The sequence below is a fragment of the Perognathus longimembris genome, chromosome 1 (assembly GCF_023159225.1).
Source record: "Perognathus longimembris pacificus isolate PPM17 chromosome 1, ASM2315922v1, whole genome shotgun sequence".
Taxonomy (NCBI): Eukaryota; Metazoa; Chordata; class Mammalia; order Rodentia; family Heteromyidae; genus Perognathus; species Perognathus longimembris.
In genome coordinates this window covers 16589787-16613954 of record NC_063161.1, presented here as the reverse complement: position 1 = coordinate 16613954, position 24168 = coordinate 16589787, and the positions used below count along the sequence as shown (strand labels likewise).

Genomic DNA, 24168 nt, shown 5'->3' with positions numbered 1-24168 from the left:
TGTTAAATGGAATTCAAAAACATGTTTATTTTATGTTTCCTTTTCACGTTGTGCCTTCATTGATGCCTTTAGAAAATAGCAGAAGTAAAAATGAAGTGAGGATGGCATCTATATCATTTATGCAGATTTAGTTGATCTCTTTGGCCTTCAAAACATAGGAACATATGTTGGCCAGCATTTATAGAAAATCTGTGCCAAGTACATGAATAAATTAAAGACATGTGATTGGATACCAACTCTAGAAGATGAAATTTTGGTGTACAGTCACTTATTTAGGAACAGCAAAAGAAAGGACAAACATGACAGAAATAGAAAATGAAAAAAGTGATCCTTTAACTCTTCCCAGTAAATATGAGCAAAGATCAGAGAGAGAGAGAGAGAGAGAGAGAGAGAGAGAGAGAGAGATCATAAGAGAGATTATTTTTCTCTCACATATATATCCTAAAATGACAAGATTTTCTAAAATGGAAAACCCAAAAATTCTTGGAAGTTTTTTTAAATACAAAGCACCCTAAGAATCATTTCTTCATGTCTTATTTAGATCTTAATTCCTCAACAGTAAAACTTCAAAAGGTAATGACTCTTTGAGATGCAAATATTTTAACCATAAGGCATACCTGTAAATCTTTATCGAATGTTCAAAGTCATGAAATATATTACCCATTGACAACAAAATTTCAGTTAGCAAGGGTTGAATAGCAAATGTGCCAATAAGAGACCAACTTACGTTAATAAGTTCAACTTCCCAGATTTTTTTCAACAGGTCCATTGACGTGTAGCCATTAATTAGAAAGGCTTTGGTGTAGTCACCCAGCTCAATGGAATCCAGCCACTCAGCTACAGAGGTGGGATGGTAGCCATCGTGACCAATCGGTCTCATCTGTAATTAAGAAAATCATAATTAGGATTCATTTAAACTGTTTGCCCATGTTTCCCTAACAGAGGCTTTTTATCTGAGCCGAAGTGACAGATATTTCTGGATACAGAAATAATGAAAAAGAAAATGCTGTATGCCCAATTCTAAATCATTAGTAATTTTCACGCTGAATTTGTTTTCAAAAATACACCCAGAAATTTCCAATTTAGCTGCTAAATTAACTCTGTATATGAGGGACGGAAATATGTCAAACTTCTTCTATAGACCCTGTTGTCATTCTGTTGGGTGGAATTTAAAATGATGTTAGTGGAGTGGCATTTGATACTGAAGATGCAAGGAATTATGTTTGCAAAACATAAATGATAACTCTCATATGTGCGTCATCAGTGCATTTGCAAAATACTGTATGATGTAAACATCCAAGAGCAATTCATGCTTATGCAAGACATGTATTGTAGGTATGCAAGCATACTGCTGTGGTAAGCTGGTTAAAAAGAAGAGGCTTTTGGGCTGGGGATATAGCCTAGCGGCAAGAGTGCCAGCCTCGGATACAGGAGGCCCTAGGTTCGATTCCCCAGCACCACATATACAGAAAACGGCCAGAAGCGGCGCTGTGGCTCAAGTGGCAGAGTGCTAGCCTTGAGCGGGAAGAAGCCAGGGACAGTGCTCAGGCCCTGAGTCCAAGGCCCAGGACTGGCCAAAAAAAAAAAAAAAACAACAAAAAAAAAAAAAAAAAAGAAGAGGCTTTTGAGTGTTTTAAGACCACGTGTTTTGCATCAGTTCTACAGTATGTTAGACATGAATAGAGAACTTGATGGCAGACAAGCTCCTATTTTTTGTCGGCTATATACAGATTTTTTTTTTTAATGCTTTAGGAGAACAAAGAAGTGTGACAGCGACATAATGTTTCTGAGTTTAAATTGGAATGTGCAAATAATTTAAGCAAGAGGAACTTCTGGGCTTAAAATTTTGTATGGATTTTTTCTAGTCTTTTAACCTTTACTTGAAATTTCAGATGAATTTGTAGCTCTTGGTGTTTGAAGTGATTCACCTCTAAAACTTATGCTGCTTTTGCTCGCTGGACCTTACATGGAGTGCTGGAGTGGGCTCAGCAACCTGGTGGCAGCCTTCATTAAAATTCCTTGTGGTAGCAGCGAAACAGAGCAAAATGCAACACAGATTTTCCTTTTCCTTCAAGTTTAAGGAGATAAATATTAATGGAAATCTATATGTTTCTGATTTGTGAGCAAAGATTAGTCTGGGCATTAGGGATTCAGATTGCAATCTTAAATATGGTAAGCTTTCTGTCAATGTGCAGAGCTCTCTCTCTCTCTCTCTCTCTCTCTCTCTCTCTCGCTCACTCTCTCTTACTTTTTCATGTTAAAGTTACCTTTTTCTCTTTTCCTCTTTTCTACTGTTCCACACCCAAGCCAAACTTCCATGTTGAAGCTTAAATGTCCTCTATTTTAAAGTTACAGGGCAAGCTATCACTTGAACTTTTACATTTACAGTTCCATTTTAGCTATTAATTAAATCTTTGTCCACATGAAAGAGTTTATTATGTAATAGCTACAAGTGTAAATGATAACTGTAGGCTTTACAAAATGAAGTTCAGTGGTATGCACAAATAGCTGAATGTTATGTATGTGTAAAATTGGAGACCAGAACCCCAAGTAGAGGCTCCAAAATGTTCACTATCTTTATGTCCTGTAGACAATCACAGAGATGTGCTCCTGGACTTATAAAGAAGTGGTTGTACTATCCTACACAGTCATGCCAGCTCCAGAAGCCTCACTGTCTGTCCCAGTTGACAAAATAAATAGGTGGAGAAAGGGAAAGAAGGAAGAAAGAGAAGAACACTGGAGTTGAAATGAACAGCTAAGCAGGAAGTTCTTGCTGTTAGCCTATTCAGGAAGTTGATGAACTGGGGATAGTCATAGAGAGCTTGGATGAATTCATTTGACACAATCAGTGGTACCTTCCCAGAACATTGCAATGGAGTCCCTACAGGTACCTCAAGCATGTGCACATCTTTTCTTTGAGAAAGTAGGCAGTGGCCACTCATCACTAAATTTTTTACTGGTTAGGGTTAAATAAAGAATCAAGGGCAACTAAGTAGACAATGGTGAAATGAATCTTCTGAACTATAAAGAAATTTGGTCATGCTTCTTTCTTCTTGTTGTAACACCAGAGAATTTGAAACTAGAAAAGGGAGCAGGACCAGTCCCTTGGGCAAAACCTAAACTGAGTGTGGGTCAGGTGCCACTGTTGGATGGGGGTTGAAGTTGAGAGTTTGAATTGCATCCAGACTGAGTTGTTAATACTTTATATAATGAGAAAGTTATTGGATATGTCTGAGACCAAATTAAGAAATAGCAAAGAGGAAGTTAGTTGAAGCAGTGATTGGAAAAATAATTATATCTGTGTCCCACTGAACACAAACTGCTTAGTAATCTGGTTGTACCTAGTAGATGAGACTAATCTTAAAGAAGTGGTAGGGAGGAGATATTTGCAGGAAGGTAAAAAATAGAGCAGGTTAGTGTGCAAGGTGAAAGAGGTATGCAGATGTGTGCAGGGACATATCCATTTAGCTATGTATTCAATACTTATTTAGTGTCTATTATGATGAATGTTATGGAAACAGTAGAGAACAAAACATTCATAGTTTTCCCCCACATGGAAGTTATAAGTCTTAATTAAAACTATGTGAACAGATGACCAATAAATTATGAAGGCTCTGCATACCTGAGGAGAGGAAACCATTAGAGCCAAATGAAGTTACAAAATTAACTTGACACATATTTAATGATATGCAGAACGGTTACTGTGCTGCACAATAATTTCTTCCAAAGCAACTCTTCCATCTGTTCCTTTATTTCTGTTCCTACTGCCACTACCCTGTTTAGGCTCTTGTTAGCACTTGCAAAAGCTAACTTAAAACCTTGCAGTTGGCCTCCCACCTTTCCTTTAGCTTACATTTTGCTACTATATGAATCCCCCCCCACCCCCGCTGAAAGCCAGGCTCTTAAGTCTCCTCTTAGAACCAAACCTGTAGAGGTTCCTCCTTGAGAAAAATCAAAATGTTCTATTCTAATATTCAAGGTCAACTGAGAGCATATTAATCTCTCATAACTCAGCTGTATATACCCCAAAGAAATGTGATTAGACACATGTGTGTGCCTGAACAGTCACTAAATTGCTAACCACTCCCCAAACATGACTGTGCACAGCTCAGTTGTATCTTTGCTAGTACAATTTTCCATGTTTGTAGTGCATTGACTTTAATTTCTGGAGTTGTCAGGGACTTGTTGCTCATTGTGAGTGTTAGGATACAAATTTCCAGGGGCTGGGAAGGTGGCCTAGTGGTAGAGTGCTTGCCTAGCATGCATGAAGCCCTGGGTTTGATTCCTCACCACCACATATACAGAAAAAGCCAGAATTGGCACTGTGGCTCAAGTGGGTAGAGTGCTAGCCTTGAGCAGAAAGAAAGCCATGGACAATGCTCAGGCCCTGAGTTCAAGCCCAGGACTGGCAGAAAAAAAATACAATTTCCAAAAGTTTTTTTTAGAAAATCCTATAGACATTATCAGCATAAGTATAACAAACAAGCAAACATCTCCAGCTTGAAAACTGGTTCTCCCTAGTGTCTGTTTTCTTCATTGGCCCATGTACCTTCACCTCTTGGCAAACAAATAAGGTATAGTACTTTTTTTATTTCACAGAACTGGGGATCAACCCTGACCTTATACATACAAGGCAAATATAGTACCACTGAGCTACACCCAGGTCCTGTACAGTTGTTTTTATAGTCCCTAATGTATCACATAAAAAGGTATAATGTGTATATATATATATAATGTATGTGTACATATTATGCACACACCTATCTGTCTGTCTGTCTGTTATTCTTAAGTTAGTCCTTTTGTGGAGAAATGCTAACTTTCACCTAAAGCTTGGAGTGAAATTTGGAGCTCAAGATAGTCTAGTTGGTGTTATCTGAATCACAGCTGACTGCAAGTTGCATGAATAAGAAAAATAAAGAGTTTTTTTTACTTTAATTACTGTAAATTACCACATTTTTTTGGTATATAGGGAAAACCAAATAGAGTTGTTCCTTATTTCAAAATCTTGGGAGAACCCCTCTGATGAAACAAGCCACTTCTGTATTTTGTTACATCCAAGAGAGCCTCTCATGCACAGTCCATATTTTATAAATGTTTATTAAACTATTAAGTGAAAATGTGAGGATAAAATGACAAGTATTTCAGTGGCTTGGTCTCCACTATTTTTATGTTTATAATTATCGATATTTAAGACTCCATGTTATAAAAAATCAGGGCTATTTTCATGGCCTATCAATAGTGTTTGTAACTTTTAAAGCTTCCCTATACTAAGAAGCAATTTCAGGTATTATTTTTTCTAGGTAGCATGATTCTACATAAGGTAGCATTATAAATGAAGTGGGGCTTGTCTCATAACACAGAAATCTTGGTTGTGTTAGTTGTATAACCATGGGCAAGTTACTTCACCTTTTCTAGGTTTCAGTGTTGCTAGCTTGAAAGTGAAGACATTGGACAAATGATCTCAAAGCTCTTTTACATAGTTACTCCTAGTTTTCCAATACCATGGTTTGCAAATTAATTTAAAATTAGAATCTGATTTATTTATCCAGTAATGAAAAAGAAAGCCCAATGACAAAACAGAAAGAGGACACATAGACCAAAGTTCAGAATGCATCCATATTTTTTTCTATAACTTCTCAGCAGCACCAGTAGGTATTACTAGAACTGTTCTCTCAAGTTAGCAATGAATGAACTCTTTCTAGCAGAAGTATCTGGCAAGACAGAGTTAGGAAGAGGCAATTCCAGAGCATGCCTGGCCAGTGGTATTGTGGAGCATGCCCAGAGCCAGGTGCACTCTGTCATCTGAGAGACACACTGATAATTGAACAGAGGTATTTGTAACAGACCTTCATGTATCTGTCCAATTAGAGATGAGACACATTGGATTCCCTCCCCCACCCTGCCAGCTTCTGTTATGAGAATATGTGCCTACAGGTACTAATGAAAACTTAGCATGTAACTGGAAAAGCTTCTTTGCTCTGGATCCTCTCCTCTCCTCTTATTCCTTCTCCTCCTCCTCCTCCTTTCCCTTCCCTTCCTTTCCATCCTTTTTCCTTTCTTTCTGGCTTCCCATGAACTAGAATATCAGAGCCTTCAGTCCATCTCTGACTATACAGACAAAATGACACCTTAGAGTTTGAGATGCCTCTAAGACCTTCATCACATACAATCTCATGGGGGAATCTTGTTAACATATGATGGCGATTCAGTAAGTTTGAAAGAATGTCTGATATTCTGCATTTCTACTAGATTTCCTGATGATACTAATGCTATCAGTCCATGGACCATTTTGAGCAGCAATGATTTAGAAGATGACAGACAGACAGAGCCAAGACCCCGGAATCCTTTCAGAATTGCAGAGCACAGTCAACTGGTAAACTGGGACTGTTCAGTTCAGAACTGTTAAATGAGAGCTATGCGTGTGTTATTCTTTTTTTTTTTTTTGGCCAGTCCTGGGCCTTGGACTCAGGGCCTGAGCACTGTCCCTGGCTTCTTCCCGCTCAAGGCTAGCACTCTGCCACTTGAGCCACAGTGCCGCTTCTGGCCGTTTTCTGTATATGTGGTGCTGGGGAATCGAACCTAGGGCCTCATGTATCCGAGGCAGGCACTCTTGCCACTAGGCTATATCCCCAGCCCCGCGTGTGTTATTCTTTAAACATTGGGAAGCATAGCTTTTCCTTGAATCAAAAATGTAATAAGGCTATTCCATGTAAAATATTTATAAGGAGTCTGTACCTTCACTTGACAGTATTTGCATCACTCATTGTTTTGTGTAGCACTCATTGTTTACACCTGTTGTCACTCAAGAAGCTTCATTTCCTTTATCTCTATTTGATGGCAATTTTCTGCCAATCACATTATCATGCTTTTGGGATTAACAGATTAGTGAGAAAATGTAGCTTGAATATTTGGGTACTTGATAAGTTCCTAGTCAGGAAAGACGAAACAAGTGTAAGATGATGTAAGTAATTTTGTGACATGAGAAATTAGAGGTGTTGTGGAAGGGCACCTTAAATTTGTGGATGAATTGTGGGGAGTCATATGACCTTGGCATCACTAGTAGTACAGATGGGAGTCTTGGCTGCCCCAGTTATTAGTTGTCCGACCTTGAGTAAGCTATTCATCCTTGCCAAGCACTGCTATCAGATTAACAGTATGAAAGATAAAAAGAATAGCTTTTTTTTTGGCCAGTCCTGGGGCTTGGACTCATGGTCTGAGCACTGTCCCTGGCTTCCTTTTGCTCCAGGCTAGCACTCTGCCACTTGAGCCACAGCGCCACTTCTGGCCGTTTTCTGTATATGTGGTGCTGGGGAATTGAATCCAGGGCCTCATGTATACGAGGCAAGCTCTCTTGCCACTAGGCCATATCCCCAGCCCCGAATGGCTATTTTTGAGAGTGGTTATATGTATCCAATAAAATAATGCAAGTAGAGTTGCACAGTATCAGACACACAGAGGCCCTCAATAAACCGTAGTTATTTCTATCATAAGTGAGAGCTGGAATCATGTGAGGATGTGATTGGTTATGTCCTTTAAGAAGGGATGTGGCCTAAGAATGAACCAGCACTTCCAGTGCATAGGAGAAGATATGAATTACACTCAAGAGGCCAGAAACAAACAAACAAAAAAACAACACAATAGGAACAGGAATAGGAACAGTCAAGACAAGAAGGGCAGTGGAAGAAAAGAGTTTCAAAGGGAGCACAGCCAGGGGGACAGACCTCATGGGGAAGGCTGGTCAGGTGAGAGGGGAGGAATTCAGATTTGTGGGATCTGGAAAGGAGGCCACAGGGAGTCTTAATTAGGAAGAACATAGAATCCTGGTTGCATCTGATTGGAGTGTGAGATGAAGGAGTAGAACTTGAAATCTAAACTTCTTTTGAGGGTGTTAAATGGGGAGAAGAGAAGGGAGACACAGGTTTCAGACAACATAAAGGAAAAGGGATGGAAAGGGGGAAAGAATGAGGACTCAGAGCTGAGGAAGTTCAGTCTTTCTGAAAGAAATGAGTCTGAGCCTGTACTGAAGATCAGGATGTTGAGCTTGGAGATTTTGCTGGTCTTTTTCCAAAAATTATATAGAGCTAACTTTGGGATGAACATTCTTTGTGTTAAAACAGTGGATAAGCCTGTGAACTCTGAGCTATACTTGGTGAAAGCTAGACGCTCCTATGTGAGTACTTTTGTGACCTTCTGGGGCTTTTATGAGTGCGACAAGCCACCCCTCAGATACAGGCACACAGACCTAGCATTGAGGAAGCCTACCTGTGCTGACAGCATTCAGGGGCCAGACCAGCAGCTTCAACTCGCTGCAGTCCATTGCAGCTTCTCTTTGTGCACTTGCATGTGCTTTGTAGTCACAGACTTCCTGCCCGCTAAGCTTTGTGATGCATGCAGCTGCTACTGTGTGGACCCTCCCTCTGTTCCCGCTTCTTGTGCTATCCTCTTCCGCTCTGTCCTGCTGCTACCCAAGACTCAGACTAACAACCACTCTGAAAATAAACCAGGACGAGCAGGGCCAGCAGACAGTGTGTTACCAAATCTGAGAAAGGAGGTCTATCAAGTAGTGTGTGAGGATCAAATCTCCCACAGGCCATGAGACCTGGGCTTAGACATGACTGTGCTTAGACATCACCATGCTGTTTCATCAATGGCTGTTCAAAGACTGATTGAACATGAAAGAGAAAGGCTGATCCACTGACCATGGTGCCCCAGAACAAAGTCTACCCATCGACATCCAGGTGCTATGGCTATGTGACATTGCTGGGACAACTGTCTACAAGATGGATAGCTTTGTCACCAATAAGAGCATTACCTAATACCAGGAAGCAAGTACCTGAAAGGAAAGGGGTGGAGAGGTCAAAGGGAAAGTGATACACAAAAATGAAGAGGAGGAGAATGCAGTCAAGAATCCAATGTATATCCTATGAAATTAAGAAGAGAGAGGAGAGGGGTAGGTAAGGGAGGGATGGGTGAGCATGTTGAAAGGAGTGACATTGATCAAGATATATTGTATTCACAAACTGCTTTGTTAAATGGCAACTCCTTTATACAACTACTTAAAGATGCTGCTGCTGCTAATAATAATAATGATGATGATGATAAAGCATTACCTAACAACTATATGGGACTGTTAGGAGTCTAAGGTGATTTCACATGCATCATTTCATTTGTGAGGAATTTTAGATGTTCTTTGAGAAAATGTTCTTTCTGGTGTCTGAGCACCTGGGTACCCCAGACAATGCTATTCCTTCTGTGGGAATTGAAAGGATTAATACGCTGAGCCTTGCTGGGAAGCAAGGCTTGGTAAGGACTTGTGTTGTGTAGCTACAGTAAGGGAGAAATTTGGGTACCAAAAAAATCTGTTTAGAATCCCTTGGTTTAAAAATCAGAATGTGCTATGGACATAATTCCTAGAAAATAGAAACCAAAATACTCAGAAGTAGTTGCATTGTGTTTGAATGTTGCTGTGGACTCAATTGCAGAGTAAAAATCCCTCTACTGTTTGACAGGCCACCAACGAAGCCTCACAGATGTGGAGTCCCTGGACTGTTCAGATGATTAAAAGATTCCCACCTTGCCAGGTTCCAGTGGCTCATGCCTAAGTACTCAAGAGGCTGAGATCTGAGGACAGCAGTTCAAAGCCAGCGTGGGCTATAAAGTTTAGGAGACTATCTCCAATTAATCACCAAAAAGCTGAACGTGCAGTTGTAGCTCATGTGATAGTGCTCTATCATTAAGCACAAAAAGTTCAGGGACAGTGCCCAGGCCCTGAGTTCAAGTTCCAGAACCCGCACAAATCAAACAAGTAAAAAGTCTCCCAGCTTTATGCAGGAGGTGGGAACAGCAAAGAGGTATTACATTTTGGAGAATAGAGGGAAAGTAGCCTGGACATTGTCTCTTAATGCCTTATAAGTAGTTCTATTTCATGACTACAAGAAATGAATTAGGATCTAGCACAGAGAAGGTTTATTACATCTCTAATTTGGTAAGTCTCAGATCATGGAGTAAATTAGAAGTAAAACCAAGGGCAATGAATGGAAAGTGTATAGATAACAAATGTTTCCAAGATACTCAACGGACTAACTTCTAGTAGCATAGTCAGAAGCACTGGTCTAATTTCTAGCCTTCTGGGTCATGGTGCCCTCTTTGGTCCAAGGTGGTGCACTGACCACAAATTAAATGAGTAAAGTTGCCAACACAGATAAGTATAAATCATGATTGGAAAAAAAGTGACAGCATAGGCCCAGGACTGGCCAAAAAAAAAAAAGTGACAGCAACAATTATAAAACAATTTATTGCCTACAAGCAATGCAAATGGCTTACTTGCTTTGTGTATACACACAGGGAATAGACAAACAGTCCACCTGTGGCTTCACTTAAGCACATCAGACTCCCAGGTAAGATCTCCATGGGTTATAAATAAGATTCACTGAGGCACTACAGAGATCAAACATAAACACAGTCCTAGGGACGGATGATTTTCCTGAATGATTGTATTGTACTTCTCCCAGAAGCCTTTGGTAAACAGTGTATTTAAAAAAAATTCAATAAAGAGAAATGTTTTTCTACTGTCTTTTCATTTCTAAAATCTTTGTTGACCCTAGAGCCCTTTGTTAAACATCATTTGTTTTGATTTTATTTCTTTGTTCCAAGGCTCTTTTATGATTCATGGGCTCACATTCAAGATGAACAGAGGAATTTTTTTTTTGCAACTAGAATAAGACGCTGAACAATGCTCACCGCCATTCACATTTTCAAGCTCTACCAGTGATGTGAGTTATATTTAGAAAATGATACAGGCCTCTTTTTTTCCTCTCTGCCAGTACATGGTTTCTGACATCCATGCAGCTATTTGGTGCCCCTACGATAGCATACTGCTTTCCTCTTAGAAACGAAATGCTACAAGCAATCAAGAAACTGTTCTACACGTTTTTAGTCTCAACAACAACAATAGCCACAAAAATTGCCCAAACTTGAGTCTTCAGAAGATAATAAATGCTTGGAATAGCAATTTTAGTTATTTGTTATTTAAAAACCATGTCCTTTCTCAGAGCCTCTGGGCATCTACATAATAACATCATCCACTGGAGTTCTTCAAACAGACCACTGTACCTTAAAGCCAACCTCAACAGCTTACAAATGAATAATTTGTGTTCCTCCTAGATACGGCAGAACAAAGGCTATTATTTGTATGGTGGTCAAAAATGAGTATACTCACAGTCACTTAAGGAGCTACAGAAGTGATAACCTATTATCTGCATGTCTGCCTATCTATCTATCTATCTATCTATCTATCTATCTATCTATCTATCTATCTACATTGATCTACCTAACCATCAATGCACTTAACTCAACAAATACTAACAGTAAGGTTCTGTTCTAGAGAAATCAGAGAACAAAAAATTCAAAGGTTGGACATGGGAAACAATTAGTAAGTATTATAAATAAAGTACATTTTATGTTAGAAGGTGATAAATACTTTGGGCCAAAAGGAAGGTTAGCGGGGGACAGGAAGTGCCAGAGTATGTGTGGGGGGATGGCGTGGGGAGGGGCAGGATTAAAGGGGATGTCAAGGGCAAGTTTATTTCAGAAGAAAAGATTAGAACAACGATGTGTAGATGGTGAATTCATTTGGTGGTGGGAGAATAAGGCTTTCAGAAAAAAATGAGCATAAACACTTTCAGATGGGTTGGGCAGCTGTAGACAGATGTGAAGCAGGTCAGAGAAGTAATTCTGATAAGGTAAGGCCTAGGCGGCTTTGGAAGGTCTGACTTCCATTCTGGAGGAAGTAGGGAGCTAGTGAATAACTTGGAGCAGAGGGGTGACATGATCTGGCTTTTATGTTTTAGTTGAGTTACTCTTGATGCTATGTTGAGAACAAGGAAGAGAAAGGCCATTGGAGGGGCGTGAGGAATAAAGAGCTGGTGGGTTAGGCTGGGTGTCAGAGTAAAGATAACAAAAAGATGTCAGATCCCAGATGTATTTTGCAGGTAGAGGAGGATGATCTTCAAAACCACAAAACCAAATGCTTCTTGTTCTCTAGCATGGGCAGGAATCTGTCAGCTCCACACCACAGCTGTGTGGCATGGAGCTCAGTGGGAACAGAACCATGTTCATCCACCATGTGTGGGAATTTATGGGTAACTGGCAGGGTTCGTCTTACAGGATTTGTTTTCAATGAGGACCTCAAAAGACTCTTTGCTTAAAGAAGGTATATTGCATTTGATTCAAGGGATCACAGATGAGCATCTGGGCTGGGGGGTGGGGTGGGGGTGATTCTAAATGGGTTTCAGGATCTGGCACACTGACTAGGCTCTGATACAGCCCCTGTAGGCCATACCTTAAGATGGAGAGGCTGCAATAGGAGAGAGGCATGATAAAACATTATTGGGGACACTGGGAACAAAAGCAGGATTGGCACCAGCAACTTGATCAGCAAGCAGACATGATGCCACATTGAAGATACTGGTGCCCTCAGCACTGGGCACTGGTAGTTGGCACTGGTGACCACATTGGCAGGTTTCAGTGGCATTGGCAGAACATCCAGTTGGCATTGGCAGAGGTGCCCTTGATGAGAAGACAATTGGGAGTCACACCAAGAGTACAGGCACCAGTACCTTTGGAATACAGCGGGTACCTGTAACTGTGAAATCAGCCTTTGAAGTTATTAGCAGCAATGTTTGGCTCTTTTTGTGGGTATGAAAAAGACAGAGAATACTTTTGATAGGTCCTGGTGGCCTTATTTCTGGTTTTGGTGAAAAGAAACCTCACTACAATAAGCTAGAACAAGAGAGGCAGAAAGGGCAGACATCTGTGGTCAGCCAGTGGTCTAGTTACTGGTGTACATATTGATGTAAGGTTTCTGGAACAAGTCACTAGGAGTTTCTGTAATGTCTAGAATATTCAGAAAAAATATTGTTCTGGGATCATACCTGTAACTTCCATTTCAAAGTCAAGCCAGCATAATGGCAGACGCCTTTATCCCAGTTCTTGGAGGTAAAGGGAGGGAGCTCATGAGTTGAGGCCAGATTGGGATACATGGAGAATTGAAGACTAGCTTTGGCTACATAGGAAGATATTGTTCCCAAACAAAACTGAAAAGAGGGAATGTAGCTCAGTGGTAGAGTACTTGTAAGGCTCTAGATTCTATCTCTAGCAATGAGGGAAAAAAAGAGAAGGATTTCTTTTATACAGTTAAGAAATAGTCAACATTTACTTCCTCTACCATAGGGTAAGATAAACACAAATTTAATCTTTAGAGAAATGTTTCTACCCTTTTTTCCCCTTTTTTCGCTTGTATTCCCTTCCCATGGTTTTACCCCTGCTATCACTGTATCTGATCTTAGTACCCCAGATACTGTATATATGTGTATGTGTATTAGAACTAGGGAAGGAAAAGGGACTACCAAAATCGAGACAAACCATTCCAAAAGCACTACTTACAAAACCATTTGGTGTAAACAACTGTACAACTCATGGCGGGGGGAGAGGGAGGCAAGGGGAAAATGAGGGAGGAGGTAACAAGTTGAATAAGAAGTGTACTCACTGCCTTACATATGAAACTATAACCCCTCTATACTTCACTTTGACAATAAAGAAAAAATTGCAAATAAATTAAATTAAAAATGAAGTTAAGAAGCATCCAATACACAATAACACAATCCTAGGTATTAGGTAAATAGGTATAAATTGTATATGAGGGTGTAAGGTTTGATGAATATATAATTTCCTTCAGTATTTGAAATATATTATAAAACATAAGAAACTAAAGTGTCAAATTTTTGTAAGTTTGAGAAATGAAAAGAAATTTGAGTGGGTTTGAGAAAATGGGGGAGATTTTCTTGTATGCTCTTGAAGCTAATATATGAAAAGGTAAAAGGAAGTAAATATGAAAAGTGAAGTCAAACAGAGAGAGACAGACAGACAGACAGAGACAGAGAGAATCTAATATGGGCCTCCTCTTCCTCCTCTTCTCTTTATTGACTCTGGTCCTCATAGGATCACATGTGATGGCTCTTTCAGTGCTCCATTTGGCTAAAAATATCTATTCATTCTTTGAGTGAGATTAAATTCAAGTATCATCTACCTGCCTTCCCTGATCAATATGCATTTAGCTTGTCTCTCTTCATGTAACATTTCCCCCGTAGATTTTACTTTGATCTATTCTTTCTGTCTAAAATGTAGGGTAGAACTCCGTGGTCCCAGGGACCATGTCTCTGGGCCTAATGTAGGACCCAAAGGAGCTGATGCTCTGATTGAACAGGAGGACAAATCAACAACTGATGGATGGCAGGCAGGTGGGCTGCAGGGTAGTTATAGACATTGCAGCATCCCCCTGCCCTCCCTGCCCCTGTCCCCAGGGTGGGAGTCCACTAGGATTGCCATGGTCTGAAAATAAAAGGTCAGTTGTTACTTTGTGTCTACATCATGTAACACTTAAAGAAAGAGTTCTGCTTCAATCCTGGTAAATATTGACAGATGATGATGTAATTGAGTCTCAGAGGTGAGAGGCAGAGAAATCAATCTACTCTACATTTACTACACATTTATGGAGAAATTTCACATTCAAAAGATTTCTATGATCCTTTCACCTCTTCTTATTAATGAAAATTGTAAATACAATCCTCTGTCACCAAGCTGTGGCTTCTAAGGGTTCGGGTAACAGCCAATGTTGCATTCAGGAAAAAGCTTTTAACCTGTCAGAAGTACCTGATTCATGATTTGTAACCTTAAGAATTATTTAAGGTGAATCAATTTAGTACTTAGGCCATCATGAATTCATAGGACAAGTAAAGCTAACGTGTGCTTTCTTTTGAAGACATGAAAAGGGGCTCTGGTAGTTTCTTGAGCACTCAGTTCCTTTGAGAGCAGCAGTTATCTGTCAGCTTAAAAATAGAAGATAATAGTGCGATGAAAGCTAATAAAAATGGCCAGTGTTTTGTGTTTTTTTCCTAATGGTGAATGCACTGTCAGGTGATTCCAAAGAGTCAGAGATATGGTACTTCTGATGGGAACAGTGCAGAAAAACAGTTAGGGGCAGAAATTCTGGAGACAGGTGGACTCGTTTGAATCCTGCCTTGGCACTCACTAGCTGTGTGATCTTAGTTACTTAACTTCTCTGGGCTTTAATTTCCTCATCTGAAAAGTAGGAATTCCTAGTTGAGGGTGGTCATTATGAAGATCAACCATCAAGAGCTAAAAAGTAATTAAGCCAAAAAAGTTCAAGGATAGCACCAGGCCCTGAGTTCAAGTCCTAGGACTGTGCACACACGTACATACACACAGACACACACACAGACACACACAGACACATACACACACACACACACAGAAAGAAATCAAGTTAAAGGTGCCAGTGCACGAAGCAGGTGCCTCACAGATGCTTTTCTGCAAAGCACTGATGTTGTTCTTAGGTCCGTGAATGAAATAAAAGCAGGAGAATAGCTTTGGCACCCATGTCTTATTTCACGTGTTTCATTGCTCTAAGCCAGTCTCTCTGCAGTCACTTTGTAACTACTTTGATTTCAAGGAAGGAACCTTCATGAAAACAGTCCAAAACTACCCCTAAGAAACAACAGCACCTCCCTTAGACAAACCACCTGTCAGGCAATGACTTGTTCACCAGTGATGACAGTGATAACAACTTCTCCAGAATCTTCCCAAGTGAGGGCTGAATAACAATCAACCAGGCCACATACACTTAGACTGCTTAATAAATATGTGTACCTTTCTTCCCTTGCCTCCAGTTTGTTGTCTATTTAAACCTATATAGAGCTTATGTCCATATCCCAAAGAAGGCTGAAGATGAATTCAAGTACTGTCTTCCTCAGTTTCATGAGGACTGGCTGGCCTTTGAAACCTAATATTTCATTGATCATCAACAAAGACAATAACTGCGAAGAAATGCCATATAATGAAAAAGAGCTTAGGTTAGGCTGGGGAGAATATTAGCTATGTCACTAGTTTAGCCAGCCCTCTTGAAGCTGACTACAGGTATTTGCTTGAGATTGAAATATTTGACTTATACCTTGGAGGGAGCAAAGTGATGGATGAAATTCATGGATGGATTAATGGCACAAGCATATATCAGAGGATAGTTATTAAACACAAGAAAAATAGCATGCTTCTCTGGCTGAGCAAGCTAAGCAAATGTGGTCATATTTTACTTGGAACGTTACGAGTTATCTCAAAGAAGTTTTTAAGGTGTTAAAAAATGGCTTTATTGATTCATCTGTCTTCTCTTCCAGAAACTTTCTCCTAATTTCCTAAATAAAAGAGCTCTTTCCTTCCATGTAACATCCAGATTATACAATTTTATTATTGCTTTAGTTCATTCCATGATTTCCTTTTATTAAAACCACTTAAATATTGGGTTGGCTTCTTTAAACTAAAATCACCTTCAAAGCAGATACCTCATCATCTCACATTTTTTTCCTCCTTGTGTTGTGTAGGTGATATAGGAACATGTTCAGGTCTGAAGATTTAAAGAATAGTCTTTTCACTATTGGTTGAAAATGGGGAATATAGCCAAATAGCATTCAACTACTAATTAAAACCTTACTACAAGTGGATAGTAAAGGTAGACAGACATGATTTGATGAGGACATATTCAAAATGTCAGGTGTGTTGTTTCATCCACTAGCTTTTGTGTGAATTCACATAGCTATGTTCTTACATGCCATCACAAAATGTCTTTACCAATTTAATGGAGCCACATGGCCAACGATTGAGTTACCCAGCTTCCAAGCTTACTTCCTTTCCATCATATCCCACACACATTCTGACCCTTTGCTGTTTAATTTGTTCTCCACCTCGCCTTTGCCCTCAGCTTCTTTCCCATTCCCATCAGTGTTGGGAATCCATTGTATTATTTCTCAGAGGCACAGGCAGGGAACTCGCTCAGCATTATGCCAATCCATTTAGTTTCCTTTATGAGAAGACGATAGTAATAGCTTTAAATGCCTTATCTTCTAGCTCCTAATGAGCTCAAAATCACCCAAGTCTATTAAAAAATTTCAATGAGCAGAGGACAGTCAAGTTTTCAAGTTCCTCCCTTTTAAATCCAGATAAGTAACCTGTGTTGTAGAAATTTCACTAGTAGAGATGGAAAGCTCATGGAATGGTACAGTCATGGGCAGACATCTCATGTCAGCAGATGAGTTCATAGTTTTGATTACTTTTCAGCGGACTGAGTTTTGTAAGTTAGTGAGGACATGTTGATCAAAGGCAGGTGACCATACCTCATATTTATTGGTTCCTTCTAAGTGCTAGGACCATCATCATTTATATTTTTGTACTTATGACTCAACAATAACCTGATGTGCAGATTTCCTCTATTTTTCTGCTTTACAAATAAGTTACTTGAGGATTAGACAGCTCAAGTAATTTGCCCAAGGTGACATAAGTCATAGGTGGCTAAAGTAGAATTAAATTAGGTTGAATCAAAAGCTCAATGGAGTTCATTTTTGAGCTTCTGAATGACTGCAAGCTCCGAAGGAGGACTTAAGTGGATTACTGAGTTAATTCTTCTTAGTATCCCTGTAGTATCCTTAATGCAGCAAGGTGTTATTATATCTCCCTAAAATAGCATTTGTATATTTCCATCGTTCTCTGCCCATTCCCCTGTTCAATATTTCCTCAGAGTGTTTATCATCTGAAATGATGTATTTTTATCTGGGTCTCCTAATAGAATGGAATCTGCATGAGGACAATGACCTTGTAGCCTTGTTTCCTAACCAAATTCTCAGCAGCTAGGACAGCCCTGAGCATGTGGTAGGTGTTTCACAAATATCTCTTGCATGAATAAAAACTAGGAAACTACTTTCACTTATTGTTTATGCCTGGAGTAGTAATTTTCTGATATAATTAATGCACTGAAGGAATCTCACATTTTTCTTAATTCACCTTCAACCTTCTTTTAAAAAATTAATACATCCAAATATAGCACATACATTAAGGCAAACCCCATTATTTAATGATCACAACATCTCTATGGGGTATGTAAAACTCATGTCATCCATTTTCATGATGATGAAACAGGCAGAGAAAGGTTTAGAAACACACCCATGGCCATACAATTAGGCCAACGGTGGGTCTGTGCTGCTATCTGGCTTAATTGTATAAAAATGTCATCTCTGTGTAATTTAGTGCTCTAAAGATGTGTCCCCATTCTTGTCTAGAGAATGCCCATCTATCTTGTTCATCTTTCTTTCCTCTCAAAACACTGAAGGAGAAAATGAATAGGATTATTTTCTTTCACTTTATTCCATTATGGCTTCATTCTCCTTTATTCTTTCCTGGAAGTGGCAGTGCACATTGTCAGTGAACCTCCTCTGTGGCCATTGTGAAGGACAAACAAGAGGTATGGCCACTTGTGACTGCTGGATAGGCGACCTGGCCGGTGTCTGCTTTTCTCCTCTACCACCGCTGTCTCCTTGTGGTTCCAGGGCCTTTGGATCCCTGCCATTGCTCCTCCTTAAAGGAAGGCAGTTCAGGGGTCGATGGAAGCTGTAAAAGCTGCACTTTAATCCTGAAGACTGAAAGGAAGCCTAATTTTTTAAATATCCCTGATCTTTTTTTGTAGCCCTTTGGTTCTCTCCTGTCCTGTCCCCTTTACTTTCTCTCGCAAACCCTCTGGCATCCTCCCAGGCTCAGGTCTATGCGCAGTATTCACCCACGAGGCAACTGTGGCAAGCATTCATGGCTGGGATTTAGTTCCAGTTCTGTTACTAAGGAGCAATCTGCCTGGGGGCAAGCCAGGTCATGTCTGGGGCTTAGTCTCCTCACCTGTGAAATGACTCAGGTAAGAGGATGAGCTGGATGTTTAAAGGTCCCTTCCAGCACTAAATTGGCTGTTCTTTGGAGAATTATTTAAGGAAGGGAAAGTAGTCAGATATCTAAATCCCTTCATTGTCACTGCTGACTATGGTCTAACTCCTAGGGAGCCATTGCTGTTTAGTAAATGAGGTGAACTTCTCAAAGTTGAAGAACAGCTGCTGGGGGTAGCCATAGATGAGATGCTATTTACTTGCCTAATGCCTCCCCTATTTCTTGGTAAATATCAGGGGGCATTATGAGTAAAGTGATATTTCAGCTCTCTGGTCTACATAGTAAACCATTCCAAGTCTAAGACAAATTCATTTCAATAAAATATATATTTTTAAAAAAACACCACCCTTTTTTGGCTTTGGCAGAATGTTAGTAGCCAGCTTGCTTCCTGAAATCACACAAAAATCTTAGAATCAAGCAGGAGTAAGTTTGGACTCCCGTATTCTCACACCCAACGGAAACTGAATAGTGAATATTCTTTTAGTATCTATCGCTATTTTGTACCCTGTGGATGTGAAGCTGTGCCATTTCAAAGGAGAAGAATATCGAGTATTGGCCATTCTTTCTCCCAAAGTACCCCTAAAGAACAGATTAGTTATCCCCCCTTAGATGTAAACAGATAGCCTGAGGCACGGGGAGAGGAAGTCACTCTAGGAAATTCAAGCCACTTACAGTAGGTGTTAGGGGATAAAGGTCCTACCTTACACCTTTATAAAGCATTTAAAAGCAAAGCCACTGTTCTCATGAAAGATCTTTGGAAATCTTAATCTAATCCACTCAGGACTGATCTCTAATCTTCATGCTTGTTTGGCTCAATCTAAAAATCCTGTACTGCACATTACCATACTCAAGTGGTGTATGTTACATGCTTGAGAAGTGAAGAGGACATGGCCAAGATCCTAATCTCAAGTAAGAGTGACAAATTAATCAGCAGGAGCTTTTGACAGAGATCAGAGAAGGGTTAAATTGTTAATCTTACCCAAAGAGAGATAGAGAGCAATTGCCATAAAATGTTTCTCTTCAAGGAATAAGTTATTTTCTTCTGGTTCTTAGTCTTGTGTGTGGGTTGGTGTGTGTGTATGTGTGTGTGCACATGTGCACACGTGCACACACACGCCTATCAGTCCAGATCCTGGGGCTTGAACTCAGGGTCTGGGTGTGGCCCTTGAGCTTTTTTGGCTTAAGGCTATTTAGTGCTCTGCCTCTTGAGACACCCTTCCAACTTTTTGGGCTCATAGACTTTCCTGCCCTGGCTGACTTTGAACTGTGATCCTTAGGTTTCAGCCTCCAGGGTTTGTAGGATTATAAGCATGAGCCTTGGCTGTCTGGCTTCCTGGAATAAGTTTTAAGTAACAAACAACAATAAATAATGTGAAAAAGGGTGGCAGTTGAGGTGCATAAAGGAAATGGTGTTTCTGGCACAGAACAGATTCTCGGGATTCTATTATCAAATTCTAGGAAGAGAGTCTTTATTTCTTACTCTGTTTTGAACCTCACTTCTGGTCAATCAAATGTGGTCCAAAGTAAGCTATACACTTCCAGGAGTAACAATAACATCCTGTGTGTTCTTCCATGTTCCACTCTGCCCTGCTTTTATGGCATCTGTTCTAGAACTCTGAGATGGGAAAGCTGTGTGACCCCCAGTAAAGCTACCATGAACAAGAAAGAAAAATAACTGCTAACCCACTGAAATTCTGGAATACTTTGTTCATCACTCTATGTATGTCAAGCTGAAGAATAACAAGAAAAATCTCAATAACTTGCCATTATTTAAAATGTATTTATCTAAAATTACTGAAGTCTTTAAGCATAAAGTCAGTTATTGTCTCTTCCCCATTTTTTTTCAGTGGTACCAACAATTCTCCTGAAAACAGAGAAACCTTTCCTTTTCCTTTTTCCTTCCCTTCCCTTCTGGCCCTGGGTTCAGTCAAACCCCATGTTGCTATATCCCAGCCCAAGGAGTAACCTCACCAGATGTAAAATGCTCTCCAGAGTATATTTCCAGCATCCTATGTTTTTTTTTTAATGACATGCCTTTATTTTGTAAATTATATAAAATTTTATTATAGATGCTAAATAATAATTATGTAATGTATAATAATGTAATATAAATATTATATTTTTACATGACACATAATTTAATATTGTATAAAATATGTAAACTATAATATAAAATTTTAAATTTTATATTACATACTATATAAAATAATTATGTAATATATACAATAAATAAGTATATTACAGTATTGAATTATTTTACATAAATATAATATTGTATAATGTATACAATACATAGTATATTAAAATATAATTGAAAAGTGCACATTTATATATGCACATACATTTTGTTTTCTTGTTAGAATATGTATGTTTGTGGAGGTAAGGATCCAGTCTACATTATTTATTATTATAATCCTACTGATAAGGAAGTGCCCAGTTATAATCACTTTCAATTATTTGAAGAATGAGGAAATAAAGATGAATACAATGAGATGCAGGTCAGGATTCTTTGAAGATGGAGCTCTACTGGGCCACATTTATTTTGAAGGCCATGTTGTATATCCAGAAGTAGGTTTCCTGAAGCTGGCTAGATCTACAAACCCAGAGATAGGAGTTTAAGGCCACTCATGTGGAGGTGACAGTGGGAGTGGAGGTAAAAGGAGCAGATGAAGGAAATTTATGGGCAGGAAGAAGAGAGGATTAAGATAGAATTCTGGAGAGTATCATGCATGGAATCTACTAGGCACACAAAGGGAACATTGAGGCCTGAGGTTTTAGACTTGTTTGCTAGAGGTAGATCTCTGTGAGAGTTACAGTTTTAGGATCAGATCTAATAGCACAGATCTAATAGATGTACAGCCAGTGTCATCCTGTCAATCACTCCCCAAATAGCCTCATTACACAGATCTCTGAGATGAAGCCAGGAGGTTTGTGGGCCATCCTTGTGCTAGCTTTTCTTTAGTTTGACTTTGTAGTCTGTACTTTGGATTTGAGTTTCTTCTCTGTCTAGAAGACACTCAACAGGTACAGAAAAGCTCATAGTCTAGCTGGAGATTTATTGCTCATATAAGTTAGGCATCAGTCCACAGGACAAATCTGGCCCATTGACTGCTTTTGTAAATAAAGTTTTATTGGCACATAACCATATTAATTTATTTCTGAATTGTCTATAGCTGCTTTTATTCTATAATAGGATTGAGTAGCTCCAACAGAGAACACAATGCCTGTAAAATGTAAAATGTTTACTATCTAGACATTGCTTTTTTACAGAAAAAGTTTACCAACTCTTGATCTAGGAGATCATATCTATTTGTCCTGAAACAATAAGGCATTTTCAGAGACAACCCTGAAATGCCATGGCCTGTCTTACCAAGGACCAGACCTATAGGAAATGAAAAATTCTAGGCCCTCAGTTAGACTAAGTCTAGTTAGTTGTGTATTTCCTTTAATTGAGACCTCCATGCTAAAAACGTGTGTGTGACAGAATGGGAGAGAATGAGGGAACAGATATACTATGTGAAAGGAAATGTACTTATCACCTGATGTATTTAAAGTGGCCTTACTATATATCCCTCTAAAACAACAATTAGAAAAATTGACGTGTGTGTGTGTGTGTGTGTGTGTGTGTGTGTGTGTGAGAGAGAGAGAGAGAGAGAGAGAGAGAGGTGGGGGGAAGAGAGAGAGAGAAAAAAGGGGAGGAGAAAGAAACAGAGGCAGATAGACAGATACTCTGTTTTACACTGTACCATTAACTGATGCCCACTGGATGGTAGACCATCATCATAATCGCATTTCATATACTTTAAGACACCAGCCAGTGGGGGGAAAAAACCAAGTAGACAAAAAAGAATAAGGATAGATGGAGTGTGAGTGGTGAGATGTAAGAATGAAAAGTTACCCTGTCAAAAGGTGCTATGAGAGCATCTGTGCCTGTGGCCCCGTATTCTGTCATTGCCCTTCTGAAAAATAGGGGCAGAAATAAGAATGAGCTTCTGTCATTTTTCTAAGTGATGGGGAAATAGGATGGAACCTTCCTTTCTAGATTTTTAAAGAAATTACTTTGCCTGCACATTTTCTTCCTAAACCATGAAGACTAGAATTAACCCCTGAGTTTTAACAGCTCTAGAAGAACCAGTGTTTATGAACAACACCTCTTGGATAGGAAGCTAAGTGAGATAATGTCATATTCACAATATTCCTTTCAAATAATGAATATTTTGTGTACCTATTCGATAAAGCCTACCATCTCTAGAGAGCCTTTCTTCCCAGTGACAAATGATAGCTCTTACCAAATCTGGTCCTTAGTATTTTGTTTTGTTAACAAGGACTTTTAGGAAACACACAATTTGATGGAAGAACAAGAGCTGTGCTGTGCTGTCCAGTTTGCCATAGTTCTCACTATTCCATGTTATTTGGTCTTTATAGGGTATTTGAGTTCTCAGTCCTCCTGGTACTTCAATCCCTGTTCACTTTTTGTTGTTGTTGTTGTTGCCCATCTTGGGTCTTGAACTCAGGGCCTGGTAACTGTCCCTAAGCTATTGTATTCCATGTTCTACTATTGGTGCCACAGCTCCACATTTAGTTTTTTGGTGGTTAATTGAGATCAAAGACTCATGGACTTTGCTGTGTTAGCGGGTTTTGAACTATGATCCTCAGATCCCAGCCTCCTGAGTAGTTACGATTATAGCCACCAGCACTTGGCTTCACATTGTTTTTTATTTTTTAAATAAACTATTGCTAGGATATATTTGATCCAATCAGGCCTAAAGTTATTTGGTTTTGTTTAACTTTTTAGCTTTGTTAATTTTTGAAAATGAATTTTCTTTGCTAACATCCTTAGGTCTTAGAATTTGACCAACTCACTTCTCTAATATAAAAATATGTTCTTTTCACTCATAAAACATTAATGAAGAACAAACATGGATTTTCAGTTTGTGAGGTTTTGTGAGATGCACAGTTTGTATCAGGTCAGTGATGTTCAGGATATGATGTTTTGGCTTGCAAATGGCAAATCATTCAGGCCTAGAATGTCCAGAGTATTGTATAATATTATGTTATACATAACTCCATAAACCAGAGACAAGTACCTCTGATTAATTTTCTTTTCCATACTACAGGGATGGAACTACTCTTGTGATGAGCTTACAAATGACTGTGCCTTCCAGAACTTTCACCAGAACTTTCTTGTCCTCTCATGTTGAAGCCAGCCAGCTGTTGGGGGATGCTATGTGGAGAGGCCATGTGACAAGGAACAGAGAGGCCTGGGGCCAACAGCTGTGAGGCACTGAGGCCTTAGTGCCCCCAACGAGCTGAATCCTGCCAGCAACCAGGCGTGAGCTA

At 39.5% G+C, this 24168-nt stretch overlaps 1 protein-coding gene across 9 annotated transcripts in view; it reads right to left on the bottom strand.

The window, feature by feature from the left end:
- Anks1b (ankyrin repeat and sterile alpha motif domain containing 1B) overlaps nucleotides 1-24168 on the bottom strand; it is an 895075-nt gene that overhangs the window by 269477 nt on the left and 601430 nt on the right. For all 9 annotated transcript variants that reach the window (XM_048357586.1, XM_048357604.1, XM_048357596.1 and 6 more), the window contains one exon: nucleotides 728-880. In XM_048357586.1, the coding sequence (XP_048213543.1) occupies nucleotides 728-880 (153 nt within the window). The remainder of the gene's footprint in view (nucleotides 1-727; nucleotides 881-24168) is intronic.